This window comes from Priapulus caudatus, unplaced genomic scaffold (assembly GCF_000485595.1).
Source record: "Priapulus caudatus unplaced genomic scaffold, Priapulus_caudatus-5.0.1 Scaffold1453, whole genome shotgun sequence".
Lineage (NCBI taxonomy): Eukaryota > Metazoa > Priapulida > Priapulimorpha > Priapulimorphida > Priapulidae > Priapulus > Priapulus caudatus.
This window is the reverse complement of record NW_014578514.1, coordinates 47,011-62,174: the sequence shown is the minus strand read 5'-3', so window position 1 is coordinate 62,174 and position 15,164 is coordinate 47,011. Positions and strand designations below refer to the sequence as shown.

General features: G+C 44.1%; 1 protein-coding gene across 1 annotated transcript in view; it reads left to right on the top strand.

The window, feature by feature from the left end:
- LOC106816686 overlaps positions 1–13,041 on the top strand; it is a 14,589-nt gene extending 1,548 nt beyond the window's left edge. The window contains exons 2-15 of the mRNA XM_014821307.1: positions 354–885; positions 1,655–1,839; positions 2,583–2,817; positions 3,185–3,379; positions 4,470–4,576; positions 5,093–5,263; positions 5,649–5,729; positions 6,530–6,678; positions 7,032–7,124; positions 9,908–10,025; positions 10,630–10,816; positions 11,188–11,283; positions 11,646–11,772; positions 12,591–13,041. Of these exons, the coding sequence (XP_014676793.1) occupies positions 492–885; positions 1,655–1,839; positions 2,583–2,817; positions 3,185–3,379; positions 4,470–4,576; positions 5,093–5,263; positions 5,649–5,729; positions 6,530–6,678; positions 7,032–7,124; positions 9,908–10,025; positions 10,630–10,816; positions 11,188–11,283; positions 11,646–11,772; positions 12,591–12,636 (2,184 nt within the window). The 5' untranslated portion in view covers positions 354–491 and the 3' untranslated portion in view covers positions 12,637–13,041. The remainder of the gene's footprint in view (positions 1–353; positions 886–1,654; positions 1,840–2,582; positions 2,818–3,184; positions 3,380–4,469; positions 4,577–5,092; positions 5,264–5,648; positions 5,730–6,529; positions 6,679–7,031; positions 7,125–9,907; positions 10,026–10,629; positions 10,817–11,187; positions 11,284–11,645; positions 11,773–12,590) is intronic.
- Positions 13,042–15,164: the final 2,123 nt, after the last annotated feature.

Genomic DNA, 15,164 nt, shown 5'->3' with positions numbered 1-15,164 from the left:
AGACGTTAGATGAGCGCTGTCGCTATGCAGCACTTGTTTGATGTATTTTGTTAAAAATGTTAAAAATTTCAGGACAAACATGTGTCCCGGGAAGGATCGGTACGGGACGCGGGACACATGGGCAAAATACGGACATCTGGTTACCCTGCCACTCACAGTGACAGTGACACTGACATTAGCAGGGCCATCAAGTTGAAGTTCAACGTTATCCCATCATACTCATACTCATACTCATAGGACCTGGGTAGCTATGTGCTAAACTAATCTGGGGTGCTAAACTAGGCTTGGGCCAGCTATTGTATAGATTATATATATCTATATATTTCTATGACTGGGATGTTGTTTTGTTGTAGGGTTACTCATGTAATCGATTCATCCAACGACTCGTCTACACACTACTGTGCGACACATGATACGTGAACCGTCTAACACTCTACTCTAGAGTCTAGAGTCGCCTGCTAGACGTGTGATGATACTATATAGATACGGTAATGACGAACTCTGGAGATCGCTTTCAGGTTGGGATCGATAAAGTTATACAAGAGAGAGGTGGTAAGCACTACAAAAACAGGTCCACACAAGTTAGCATGAGTTGCTGCAGATGTAAGTGGAATGGTCTCGATATCGTCGCCAACTCGACCGTACATAGTGAATTTACGAACACGTTCCAACGTGAAAACAGGAAGAATTTGTCGAGTTCGACTGATGGCAGGAGTATGCAAGTGTCAGGTTGCAAATCGATGTCATGCGAACCAGTCTATAACCGCAAAAAAAGGAATGCACTGCAGGAGGACAACCCAGTTCCAGGGTTGGAAAATTGCATTGTCGACACACCGCCGAACCTCGCCAGGCAAGAGTGTGATGATAGCGAAATTCCGGAAAAAGGTATGAAATCTAAATGTGATCGAGGTTACAGCATTCCCGAATGGTGAACACTTCCTTTTCAGTGTCCATATAGAAAGAAAAAATAGTGTATTCCTGGGCTCAGGTTGGCTTTAGATTCCTTAATCCATATTATTTTTCAAAATGCATGTTAATAGTTAAATACATTATACAAAATACATTATTATCACTCTAACTGCGACCACTAACCTAATCCTAACTCAGTCCATGTGGTTAGGCTGGTGTAAACAGGAATGATGCTATAAATCCAAACTTGTTGTAGTAACCGGAATAATATTTAATAACGCATACACAGTGTCGTCACATCGCACAAAGAGACAAAGAACGCGCGCACACGCGCATACGCGCGTGTGCCTCCTTCCGCGCCCAGAACCAGAATCCTCCCATCTCCGTCTCTATATTCCCCTAAAACTCCTACAAACCACATTCTCCACGCACATGTACCCGTTCTCACAGACTACGTCCTACCCCCCATTTCACAATGACCCTCTAATCTGTCTAACCCAACCACGTCTGCCATTCTCCCTAATACATCAACGTAGCCGCGCATCTTGTTGAGCGATGCTCTGTCTAGCTAGACTATGGCTAAAACAACTACCAGTCTAGCTCCACTGACTAATCCATGTAACACGTACAAAACAGATGTTACACTGGTTAACCCTAATCATGCATGGACAAAGTTTGATTATATCCTATATATATGCATTCTTTGATTGCATTATAATATGATTGTTCTAATTCACACCTGCAGCACTATCGAGCGGTGAGGGATGCGCTGGCTATCTGAAGACAAACACCACAGATCCTGGATTCCAACGAAAGAGAGGGAGGCGACATAAAAGGTCCAGAGTGAAAAAACAGAACCAAGATCTTCCAGATAAACAGGAGACAGATCCTGTTGATTCTGCAAGCGCAGCACCAACACAAGTGGAGGAGGTATATATTTATTTATTTATATATTTGTGTATTGGTATATGAATTTATTTATTCATTAATTTGAAACCTTTGGAAATCATTACAGCATTTAATTCCAAAGACTTGTTTACAATACGTTGATGGCGTATGGATGCATAGAAATTCTCGCAGAATACACAAAATTTCATATAACACGTTTAAAATTGCACTGTAAAAGAAGTGCAGTCGAGCTTAGACGCAAGACTTTCAACAGCCCCTTATGAGGAGCAAAGGGCTATAATATGGTTAGAGCTTTGTTGTTCGCACACAGCCCCCTATGGGGAGCGAAGGGCTACACAGGTAGAGCCATGGCGACCCTATCTGACTCTACTGTTGTCAGGACGCGGCCTACACAGGCTAGAGCCAGGGTTAGCTTCGCACAGCCGGGTAAGCAAGTAGTGAAGGTACACAGGTAAGCAGCTACGTTTGCTTCGCACGCCCGGTTAGCAGTAGTGCAAGGCTCACAGCACGTAGAGCCTACGTGGTCGCACAGCCCAGCCGTAGCAGCTAGTGAAGCGCTACACAGGTAGAGCTTACTCGCTTTGTTCGCACAGCCCGGTAGCAGTAGTGAAGGCTACACAGGTAGAGCTACGTTGTTCGCACAGCCCGGTAGCAGTAGTGAAGGCTACACAGGTAGAGCTACGTTGTTCGCACAGCCCGGTAGCGGTAGCGAAGGGGTTCACAGGTAGAGCCATGGCGACCCTATCTGACTCTACTGTTGTCAGGACGACGACGACGTCGATGATGACGGCGGCTTCGCGAAGGTGCAACGCTACATCGCAAGCGTCCTGCGGAGTCGCGGCAGCCTGACCAGTGTCCAGCTACACGGCCACGCCAACCACCGCTTCGGCCGCACCATATGCGAGAAGCACTGTCGCAACCCCGCGGAGATGCTGAAGTTAGCCGAGGCGATGCGGGGCGTGAGGATACACGATGGCAACATCAGTCTGGCGCCGAGAGGTGTGAGAACCCGGGGGGACGTTCGGACAGTTGGAAATAACCTGGAAATATAACTTGGAAGACCGAGCCAGTCCTGATTTCGAAAAGATGTAGAATTATAAAATTGCTGGTCCCGGAGTGGGACACACACACTGCTGTTTCCAACACTGGGACCCATTGTCAAAAACAAAATTAGTCTCAACATCAGTAGTCTTATAATTAACGTTTTCTCAAAGACCGTTGATAAAAAGGTGGTAGAGTTTCTCATACGCGGTGTTTAGAGGTCCGTTCTATGAAGAAAAGTTGATAAGCAGGAACCGGTTGCGAATTTGGCAAGTCGAGAGACAGACTCCTAACTCCATGTCCTTACTCCATCGGCAATTCACAGGCAAAAAACCTCAAGGTAGGGGGGACACACCTAAAAATACCCCTACTGGGGAGTCTACGGCTACATCTCTCTGCCCGGAGAAATGCGACGACAGCGGCTGTGTGCTGGAGGGCGCCACAAGAACCACCGACTCGCCGAGGACAGTGACGTCGAAGTCTTTGAACAAAGCTCCAGACTGGTGTCAGGTTGCAAGCGGTAAGCAGTAATAAACTTCAATAGCAAACAGGTATCAGCATACACACAGCACCGCAATGCAGCATACGTAGTAGCGTGCACACAGACCCTCGCCTATGCGTTATTGACAGGTAGCTAAGTAAGCGAAATGTTTACATGGGCATTGTTAGCACTGCGGATTACAGGCATACGGGAGGATGCCGCATCTGTAGACTGCTGTGGTTGTGTTTACAAACCCTGATCTTCATACATGATTTATTTATCACAAGCAGGAATATGCAGGCTAGGGGGGTAGGTGTGGGTGTGTCTACAGTCTATATGCTTGGCATGCATAGCCAGCTGACCTGGTTACAATCACAAAACAAAGGCCATGCCACACAGCAGCCCCTATACTTAATGGGAACTGGTTTTCTGTGGAATTAGTTATTTCCAGATCAATATAAATACTATCATGTGGTCAATAGCCAATGGCAAACAGCTCGCAGTGAACTGCCCAGAACACAAATCGCACGTGGCTCAGGTAGAATGAGTTAGCTACTCCCTTTATACTGTATCTACCACCTACTGTCTAAACCTGGGTTGATGTAGGAAAATGTGTGAACATGTGCGAGACTGTGAGGTAGACCCACCATCATTACGGCAGTAGGGTCACAGTCACCCCTTTCACAGCCTCTCATCGTGTGAATTTTGAAAAATTCTACATCCTACTACTACTACTAATACTATTATTACCTCCGCCAGGGGCTTGGTGGAGGTTATGTTTTCACCGGCGTGTCTGTCTTGAGTGTTGGTTATTGTGTGTTTGTGGGTTGTGTGTTTGTTACCATGCACGTTTCAGTTCACTTCCTCTAGGTGCGCTGGCCTGTTAGACTTACAAATACGCAACCACAGGCTTAAGGCGGCAAACACAGCTCCTTCCGCCCCACCTGCAACGCTCGCACTAATCCGGATCCAATTTTTTTTTAATTAATTTTTCAACTTAATTAATTAATTAATTAATGAAAAAAATTCACATTGAGGAGAATTCAGCTGCCTGGCCGGATGGTCTGTGCCTTCTCCGAGTGCTACATAGTTATTATTATTATTATTATTAATTATATTATTATTGCAGTGGCTTCTGGTGAGGAGATAGCAGATGGCACGACTGCACAGAAACCTGTTATAGTAACACGGCTGGGCGCTGCGCGGGCGGCTGTCGCTGAACTTGAAAAGGAAAAGGCAAGCTCCCAATTTGTGTATTCCATTATGGCCGTATATTATATTCATACATAATATAACCTGCTTTTTTACACATTATCTTCATTTTTTTGATGATTCTCATGTATCTTACAATGCCGTCATGACAGGACATTCAAAGTCTGGCTGTGTAAACGATGCAGCCAGACATCTTCTGGCACTCCTACTGGACTCTGTCCATTCTATCCAGGCATCTACTGTATACGCTGTATATTCGCGGTGGTTTAATTTTCGCTGAGAATTTCGTGAATGCTTTCCGCCGCGACCGCGAAAATAACACACACAGCCGAAAATACAATGTTGCTGCGTTCTTCACTGAGTCGGGAATGTCACCGCATCGCGAAATTAACCACTTCGCCGAAATTGCTCCGTCAAGTCTGAATACCCGCGAAAAGTATTCCTGTACGCGAAAAGTATGGCGTATGCAGTAGTATTAGCATGCCCCTCTCTATATCTTTTCGGCTATTGCAAAACAACACGTTTTTTGGTACTGCCTAGGTTCTGGCTGTGGATGCAGAAGGATTGAATCTCAGGGTAGAGTGCATGATGACGCTCCTGCAGATCGGTACCTTAGATGGCAGGGTGTTCCTGTTTGACATCCAGGCAAACAAGGACCTCGTGATGAAGAGCAGTCTAAGTTCGATCTTGAGCTCGCAGGACACAGTCAAGGTCATTTTCAAGTCTCGTCACACTTTTTTCCATATTAGCTGACTAAATTTTTCATTGAATTTAAATTTTAACAATTTTTTTTATGTGGTAGCTAGCTATTTTTTCACGAAGTAGCTGGGCATTGAGATTGTTTTTCAATGTATTTCGTACCATTAACCGTGTTCACCGGTTTTTGTTTATAAATGGATTATCTTAGAATATCGCTTTTTGTATGTGATATTTTTGTATTATTATAGATGTCAGTAATATTTCCACTCAAGTGGTTTAATAGTAATGATTGTGTCAGATTGTGGTTAAGTACAGTAGGAAGAAACACGAAACAAAGTATTTGGTATAGAAATGCGGGTCTATTTCAACTGTTGTCTGCCCTAATTTCCTTTTTCAGATATTCCACGACTGTAGGTGCGATAGTGCTGCCCTCTATTACCAATTTGGCATCGAACTCAAGAATGTCTTTGACACGCAGGTACTTTATCTCGCTGCATGTGTGCTTACACAGATTTCTCGCGCTACGTCGCACACAGCCGGATGCAAAATAACCGCAGGTTTCCCTCGCTAGTTGGCGTATAGCCTGCCACAAATTTTCTGCGGATTTCTCTTGCTACGTGGCCCACAGCCTGATACGAATTGACTGTGAATTTCTCTCGCTAGGTGGCGCATAGCCTGTCGCGTATATGCCGCATATTTCTCTCGCTAGGTGGCGTATAGCCTGCCGCATATATGCTGCATATTTCTTTTGCTAGGTGGCGTACACCCTGCCGCGTTTATGCCGCATATTTCCAGACCTGCCAACCCTTACGATTTTTTCGTATTCCTTACGAATTCCATGATGTTTCTATGAATGTACGATCAAACTGAAAAACTTAAAAAAATTTTACGACTTGTGAGCCGAGAAATATCTGGCGATTGTGGGCGCAGCCATATTGGATCACACGTTCACATTGTTCTCGCGTTATCTAGAGTTAGTCCCATCATTCATTGCGCGCATAACATACAAACAAAATGGCCGCCTGCTGCAAGAAAAGAAAATCCTTACTATTTTCATGAATCACAGGTTGGCAGGTCTGTATTTCTCTTGCTAGGTGTCGTATAGCCTGCCGCGTATATGCCACATATTTCTCTCGCTAGGTGGCGTACACCCTGCCGTGTATATGCCGCATATTTCTCTTGCTAGGTGGCGTACACCCTGCCGCGTTTATGCCACATATTTCTCTTGCTTGATGTCACACAGCCGGCCGCAAATTCACTGTGGATTTTCCTCGCTAGGTGGCGTACGCGCTCGTGCAGGAGCAGTGCGGCGGGGAGCCCGCCAACGAGCAGCCTCGTATATCGCTCGGCAACCTGTGCGTGGAGTACGGCGCTGCTCACAACGGATCCAAGGACGTCGTCAAGCTGCTGATGAAACGCAACAAGAGGTGCGTGACGCGAACGCTCCCTTGTTTTTTGCTCGACGCTCTCTGGTTTTTCTCTACCCTCTGTCGTTTTCTCGACACTCTGTTTATATTGCGATGCACTCTGGTTTTTTGCGATGCTCTCTCGTTTTGTCGATACGCTGTCCCGTTTTTAGTGATGCTCTCTTGTTTCGCGTGATGCTTTCTTGCTTTTGACGGTGCTCTCTTGTTTCGCGTGATGCTTTCTTACTTTTTCGCGATGATCTCGTTTTTCGCAAAGCTCTCATTTCGCACTGATGTCATACAAAAATTGCATCGCCGTTCGTGCAATTTTCGTGGATGGTCGTTGTTATGTGAGCTGTGTACTCCATTGCTAGGTACTGGTGCCATCGACCACTGACCCGCCAGATGATCGAGTATGCGTCGGCAGACGTGCTTGTGTTGCCAAAGTTGTACGAGGAGCTCAAACTGTGAGTACAGATAGTGATGATTGGGATCAATCAGAATTTGATAATCTGTCATCGTTATTATTAGCTCATCTGACGTAGTCAGGTGCAGCTTTGTAGAATCGCATGATCGTGCTGTGCGTGCGTGCGTGCGTGCGTGCGTGGCGTGCGTGGCGTGCGTGCGTGCGTAGGGCGTGCGTGCGTGTGCGTGCGTCAGTTGGCGTGCGTCGCGTGCGTGCTCGTGCAGTCGTGCGTCGTTCCGGCGTGGCGGCGTGCGTGGTGCGTGCGTGTCGTGCGTGCGTGCTTGTGGTGCGTGCTGTCTCGTGCGTGCGTACCGTCCGTCAACAGATTGCGCCACAAATCTTAACCGGCTCGACGTAGCGGTCACGATATTCGGGACGTCGGGGTGGATCGTGAAAAGGCCTCAGGATGCACGAGATTTGGGGGTTCAAGGCGTCAAAGGTCAAGATGTGTAAAATGGAGGGGAATATTTCCCCTTAATTAAGGTAAAGGAGGAAATTACGAAATGCGGCAAAATATTAACGCTTCGTACCTACGCCTAATATTGCGGTGTATTGCGGGATGGGCAAGGAAACCCATCACCGATGTGCGAAATTGGAGGTCACAGGGTCAAAGCGGCAGAGGGGGAAAGGTCAGCATTCCAGACATTTTCTGAGGACATGGCCTAATGGCAGCAGTGAAATACTTTATTATGTTTCAGCGCTGACGCTACCATTATTTATCACCTTATTGAAAGGACCATGAATGTGCTTCATCACTTGACGTCTGCGAAAGGAGTAAGTGTCGATAACCTCTTTGACCCTCAGAGGAGGCGTTAAACATGGATTCCTGAACTGCCTCAAGGGGACGTCACAGTGTTGTCATATTCATGTCACATCCATACATCGTAGAAATCCAATAAGGCCTGGATAGCCGAACGCAATACACCAGGCGTCATGGCTCAAAGGTCGTTGGATCGCAATAACCCATCTGATTTTTTTATTACTTTACCTGTTTTCTGTATTTTTCTATCTTCTTATCCATTTAACTATTTTTCCCAATTAACGCAAATATTATCATGATTTATGGTTACAACAATTTAGTAACAACAAATAAGTTTTACAGGCAAGTTTTTTTGTTGTTTTGTTTTAATAGGGGTAAGGGTTAAGCAGTCACAATGCCCCATAAAAAAGCGAGTTTTAAGGCCCGCTACGGTCGAGCCTAGTCGATTTGACTATCGGTGACACATTTAGCCCGCGATTAGCAGCCGTAGCCACACTCATGTCGAATTGTAAGTGATACGCTGGCACAGGCGCGATCAGATCGTAGCGTTCCTGCGCAAAACGTAGACGGGTTCGCGGCCGTCAGTATTTGTTACTAGCACAAGCAGTTCTTTAGCACAAACAGAGCAACGCTTGACGCCGGGACTCAGCTATAGGTCTACATAAAGGAGTCATGTACAGTGACTAACAAAATGGCGCTTACACGTAAACATCATGTAACTTCGTAAATTCTTGCTCATTTTCTGAACACTCGTTATCATCATGTGCCAGGAATTTTTTCAATGCTGATATACGGAAAACTTAATACACTACTTGAGAATAAGGGTTTGTGCAATAATCCGCTCACTTGTACTCACTGCTGAGGCGTGCTGTGAGGCCTGCCCATTTTATTAATCACGTTGATTTTGATAAGATTCATGTGACCGATACGCTGCGGGTATGGCTGCACTCACGATTTGGTCGCGACAGCCGCATAGAAAATAGAAGCATGTCTATTCCTGCGATCGCAGTCGGCGACGCGTATTTTCGGATTCGTAAGAGAACTCATGTCGAGTTTGGTCGGCCGCATGTCTTTATCGCGATTCTGGCCAGGTTTTCCCGACGTACTATATTAATCTCTGTCGGCGACTAGGGCGTTCAAGGCCGACATAAGCGGGCCTTTAGCACCCGATTTGGTATCAACCAATGGGACTTAGGATGGTATGCAGAATTGCAGAAGGTTGCTCGAAATGAGGTGTACGCACAACTGCGGTATCCGCATATCTGCCTAACAAGGTGCACTACGCACGACTTAAATGTTACGTTTATAACCGTAGCAACAGACCTCAGATGAGCCCAGACGCTCTGCAGCACTTGTTATCATTATTATTATTACAGTTATTCATCGTTGTAATGCATTTCATTAATCTTATAGTTATCGTAATTGTAGTCACTGTTGCTTCATCGATTGCACTCAGTTGATCACTGATGAGAGATCGTGATAGATTAATCACGCTGATTCGTTGATCGATTAATCACGCTGATGCGTTGCATCGATTAATCACGCTGATCGTGATCGATTAATCACGCTGATCGTGATCGATTAATCACGCTGATCGTGATCGATTAATCACGCTGATCGTGATCGATTAATCACGCTGAGTCGGATGGATTATGCAGATCGATTAATCACGCTGACATATCGATTAATCACGCTGATCGTGATCGATTAATCACGCTGATCGTGATCGATTAATCACGCTGATCGTGCATCGCATTAATCGTATCACGCTTAGGATCGTGATCGATTAATCACGCTTGCTCCGTTGATGATTAATCACGCTGATGGTGTATCATTAAGATCACGCTGATCGCTGATCGTTAATCACGCTGGATAATGTGATCGATTAATCACGCTGATCGTGGATCGATATAGCTGATCGTACTCGCTATTATATCAGTATCACGCTGTTCGTGATGAACAATAGATGTCACGTAAGACAAGAGTAATACTGTCGTTTAATACGCCTGTGGCTCCACCTGCAGGGAGATGGACGAATCGCTGCTGCCGCGCTTCCAGAAAACCTGTGTGCAGAACGTTTACGCGTCGATCCAACCGGGCGGCTGCACGACGGAGCCGCGCGGCAGGAGCGTCGCAGGCGAGGTCAGCAAAGGCGGCGTGAAGGTCACGAGGTCGCGGGGCTCGTTCGCACGGCGATTACTTGGATATAAATTTAATCATAACTTTAATTATCATATTGAAATTTAATTATAATTTTAATAAGGATAGCATTCGAGATTCGGTCATGTGGAGAAGTCGATAGATCCGCCGTGAATATTATTTTCCTCGTTGCGATTTCTCGCCACGTTTCGAACTCGCTCTGCTATCGTGGAGAATTGGCCGTTTGTTTATGACCAGTTCTCAGAAGTCTTCTCTTAGGTTGTCGAACTGATTTAAATTCTCTTATATATCAGGGTTTCTTATACATAAGAGGCACAGTGGCACACTGCCGTTGTCAAAATGTTCATGTATATCCTGTATCTATATACCTATAAGTATATCAATACATCCTGTATTTGAATCCATCATGCGCGTTTTTTTCCCAAACTGGCCATTAACTCCTTTGTCTAATTTTCCCTCAGAAGAAACCCTGTATATATATAGTATATTCTCTTATAAATTCTCTTAAACCCCAAATTGCATCCTTTATATTTATAGACTGGGTGTCCATTTTGTTGACAACACGAGTTTTGGCTGTTATACACAGGAGCAGGTCAGCGCGCTGAAGCACAAGCTGGCCTTTGTAGAGAAGCCATTTCTCACTAGGCGCGAGATGAGACTCATCCTAGAGGGCGCCATAGACGTTGCCGACGACGACCTCAAGGACAGCGTGCGGGAGTTAGTGGACGGCGTCAGGTCGGGTGCGACGACCTTCAAAAGAAAACGTCACCGAGGTGCGAGCACCGTGTCTTAACGTGACGAACGAGTAATTTATTAAAATAAGTGACGAAAAGAGAGTGAGGATCGCCGTGACGCTTATTCGGATGATCCGACCTTAACGTAAACCAGCATATCGTGATCAATCAAGGGAGATGCCAACAATGTCCTTTAAGGCGGTTGTTAGTTCTATACTCTGTATGTCGACCATGTTTATGCGGTTAGGGTGGTACGTGACGGGTGAATGTTCTCTCATCGTCCCTGCCAGTAAGCGTGCAGAACCAACAAGTTCACTGTCAGTTGCTCGTCTTCTGTGCTCGTTTTTGATTCGATTCGATTGCAGTTAATTAGGTAATTAGGTAATTAGTTAGTTTTTGTTGACTCTCAGGACGAAAGGAAGACTTCTGGAACTGTGAGCGGAGGCCGATGCCGGCACTGAAGCGAATTCTCACGGGTCAACTCGATGGACAAATCCAGCATCTGGGTATGTCAATCATCAATCATTATTCATAGCTAATGACCAGTAATCATCACTAATGATTGATTAGTGATTATTACTAATGATTGATTAGTGATTATTACTAATGATCGATTAGTAATCATCAATAACACAATCAGTATTCTTCGATTACTGGATCGATTAGTTTTGTGAATGGGAGAGCAGAACATGCCTCCATTGTTTGTATGTTTGTGTTCTAGATTCTCTCGTTTATGAGATATATATTATCGCTAAAAAATCGCCAATAATTTGTAAAAAAATGAACAGAGAATCAGAAGATGTGTGTCTGTTTGTTATCGTTGCACGTGTATGCTGTTAACATTGATAATAATATACATGGCTTGCAGCGGCTGTAAAAGGGGAGAGATCCCCTGGAGACATGCAACACAGCCAACCTGACATCCAACTCCATGTTCACGACAATGGCGAAGACTGGGACATGGAGTGTCGCTTAAATGAATCCATCATTGAAGAGTAAGTTAATGCATCGATATCGATATGATCAAAAGCACATGAATTTTGTATAAAAGGGTTCAAAAAGAGTATTGCACTCATATTAGCCCAGGTTACGCTCCAACATATCCTGGATGTATCGATCCAAGGTGAACTACGATAGAACACTGGCTAAACAGTAAACACACACTAATACAGTGTTCGAAATAACGGCTATCCGTTTGTCCTCACTTGTCCATTTCCACGGAGGACAAGTAGACCTGTCCAGTAGCTTGTCCGCTGGACAAGCAGCTTTTTAGAGCAACTTTTTAGAGCAATTTTCATCATTTTCTACCATCGCTGGCCGCCGCCATTTTTGTAGTCCGGTTTCGTATTTTCGATTCGTCTTTTAGATACAACCTGACGAAATTCGTCACTTCCGGTTGTATTGGCGCTCTTCCCACAGCTAATAAAACGAGGTATTTGTGTAACTTTACATCTTTATTGTGTGGTTAGAATAAATATAGACGTTTATTTTATTTAATCCACTTTTATTCTACATTTAACATTTTGCAATGGTGCCCAGGATTGCTTCCATTGCTCTGCTATGGCTTAGTATTGCACTAGTGCAGGGAAATGTTCCTGCACAGCCAAAATTTTGCAGGACAAGCAAAACTATCTTGTAGCTTGACCGTCGGACAAGCAAATTTTTCCCTTTATTTCGAACACTGTAATATGTGGTATGATAGTTGCATCATCGTTATTACATTGTGTATGACAACACGCGACACATACTTTAATAGATTTCAGTAAAAGATCTAGAGTAAATTGATTTAACGTGTTAACATTTATGTTTGCAGTGACACCAACTGGCTAGCCAACAACGATATCCAATCGCAAGCTTAGTTTTTCGGATGCAAACAATCGTGTTCCCAGTCAGGTGGATAGAGCTCCCTTCAACCATCTTCCCAGGCAGATAGAAGCAGGACATCACAGTTGCAGACATGGTCAATGTTTTGAAGACCATTGCTGAACAGTTTGTAATTGGGCATGTTAATCGGAATATTATTGTGATGTTGCAATAATCGGAGTATCGTTATAATGTTGAGATAATCGGAGTATTGTTATAATGTTGAAATAATCGGAATATTGTGATGGTGTATAAATAACCAGCTGGCCTATGGCTGTTATGATGTACAGTTATCTGAAGTGATCCAGGAAAAGATGGATTTGCCTTATTTTTAGCTCATCTGACGTAGTCAGGTGCAGCTTGTAGAATCGCACGATTGTCCGTCCGTCCGTCAACAGTTGGACACAAATCTTAACCGCTCGACGTACGGTCATGATATTCGGGACGTGGGGGGGTAATCCGAAAACGAGTTGGGATGGCGAAGCTGGGGGTCAAAGGTCAAAGGTCAAGAGGTGTAAAAGAAGGGGGAACATTCCCTCCTTAACTTAAGGTATAGCGAGCGAAATGGCCAGATTGCGGCACAAATCTAAACGGCTCCGACCTAGGTCTCGTGATGGTCGGTGTATTAGCATCATGGTAGGAAAAGCATCACTGTGCCGAAATTGAGGTCACAGGTCAAAGGTCACATGGGGCACAGGGCCAGATTTTAGACATTTTCTGAGGACATGGTTCTGGACGGAGCGATGAAAAACTTTTTGTGTGTTCAGTGGTGAGCTACATTTTTATGGCTTTATTGAAACAGACCCATGAAATGTACTTTCACTGGACATGCGAAGAGTAAGTTGTCGGATTACCTTTTGAGCCCTCAAGAGGAGGGTTAAACATGGATTTGTTTACTGTTGGAAAGAATTTGACTGCCGGGTTTGCTAGTAGAATCTATACATGCCTGGATGTATGATGCTACAATGTCACAGTGAAATTTCAAAAGCTAAATTTGGTTGAAGAAGGTTTATGCTCCTTAAATCGTATAATTTCTATGGCATTCTGTACTGTCAGTGTGTTACATGTAACCTGGACGATTTGATATAATGTTCCTGACATTAATTGCTTGCTATGGGCTATGTATGAATCACGAGTGTATGTTCACATCGAACAATATAGTAAAATAGGAAGTATAATGCAGCAATTTAACCATAAAAAGTGAACAGAATTACTTATATTTTGTGAAAAAGTGGAATTTTTATTTTCATTTTCACTATTTACGGTGACTTAATCACTTTAAGGATACAACACTTATTCAAAATGGCTCCTAGAACCCTTGGTCCCTACTGTTCTCCACTTCAAGAATGCTGTTAAAAGGATGTGTCAGCATACTTAAATGCTGTACGTGTTCCTTACGTATGTACACAGTGCAGATTCTCATGATTCTCAGGGTCACCAGAAGGTCGGACCATGCGGCTGCATGCTCCTAGATAAAGTTGGATACGTTTGTGGCTGTATTAGTATAATAGATTAGCTTGTATCTAACGGTAATGATTTATGTCATTGCTGGGGTATCAACATGTCTGACTGGGCTGTATCGTGTGTGAAGATATTTTAGACAAAAATCCCTCGTCTGGGTTATTAATTTTTATAAGGGCTTCTTTATGTGTAGTTTTACTGTTGTAAAGTTCAGTTTACACTAACATAGCCAGATTATGACTATGTTATTAGTGCCACTAGCTAAGCTAGCACAGCACAGCTGGATTATTTTTAATTATCATTATTATATTTATTAATTATGCTAACATGACGTTAAATGTTTGTAGAACGTTTTCAGAACGGTTGCCACGTTACTCTGATCGTGTTGTGAATCGTGCATCCACTATTAGTTTTAACCTTAATGAAAGCCACCACTCCGATTTCACGGCGTCGTTGGATAAGGCCAGGATTAATTACCTTATTGAATGTAGCGCATTGCTAGAAAACCTCAATTCAAAGCGGCAGTAGGCTGATGATGTACGTATATGAACGTGTGATGGTACACCAGAGTACTAAGACTAGGCTAGGAATCTTGCTAGGAATCTTGCTGAGGATAATATCGGTAATGTGTGTCTGACACTTTGTAGTTGCATGGCTGTGAGCCAGAGTTCAGTGTATAGTGAATGTGATTGGAACACCGACGCGTGCCCCAGCGGCGGTACACTGCCGTATTATTATTTACATAGCATACGCAAGACCTAATAAAAGATTTCAGAAAATAACTGATGGTGCATGTCTTAATCTGCACGACAGAAACATCATAAATGCTTATTTTCAAGGTGATAATTTTTATATTTAATTTACTGGGCGTTGCCAAACTCACATAAGTTACATTTCAGTGGCTGCCATGCACGATGACATTTGGAATTTTCACAAATATATACAACGTCTTGAAGCAACATCCGTCTAAAATTCTTTGCGGCTAGTGTGTATATAGCACTAGTGGACAAAACACGGGACGGGGATGGGGGGGGGGGGGGTCACATAAGTAATATTTGAGGGG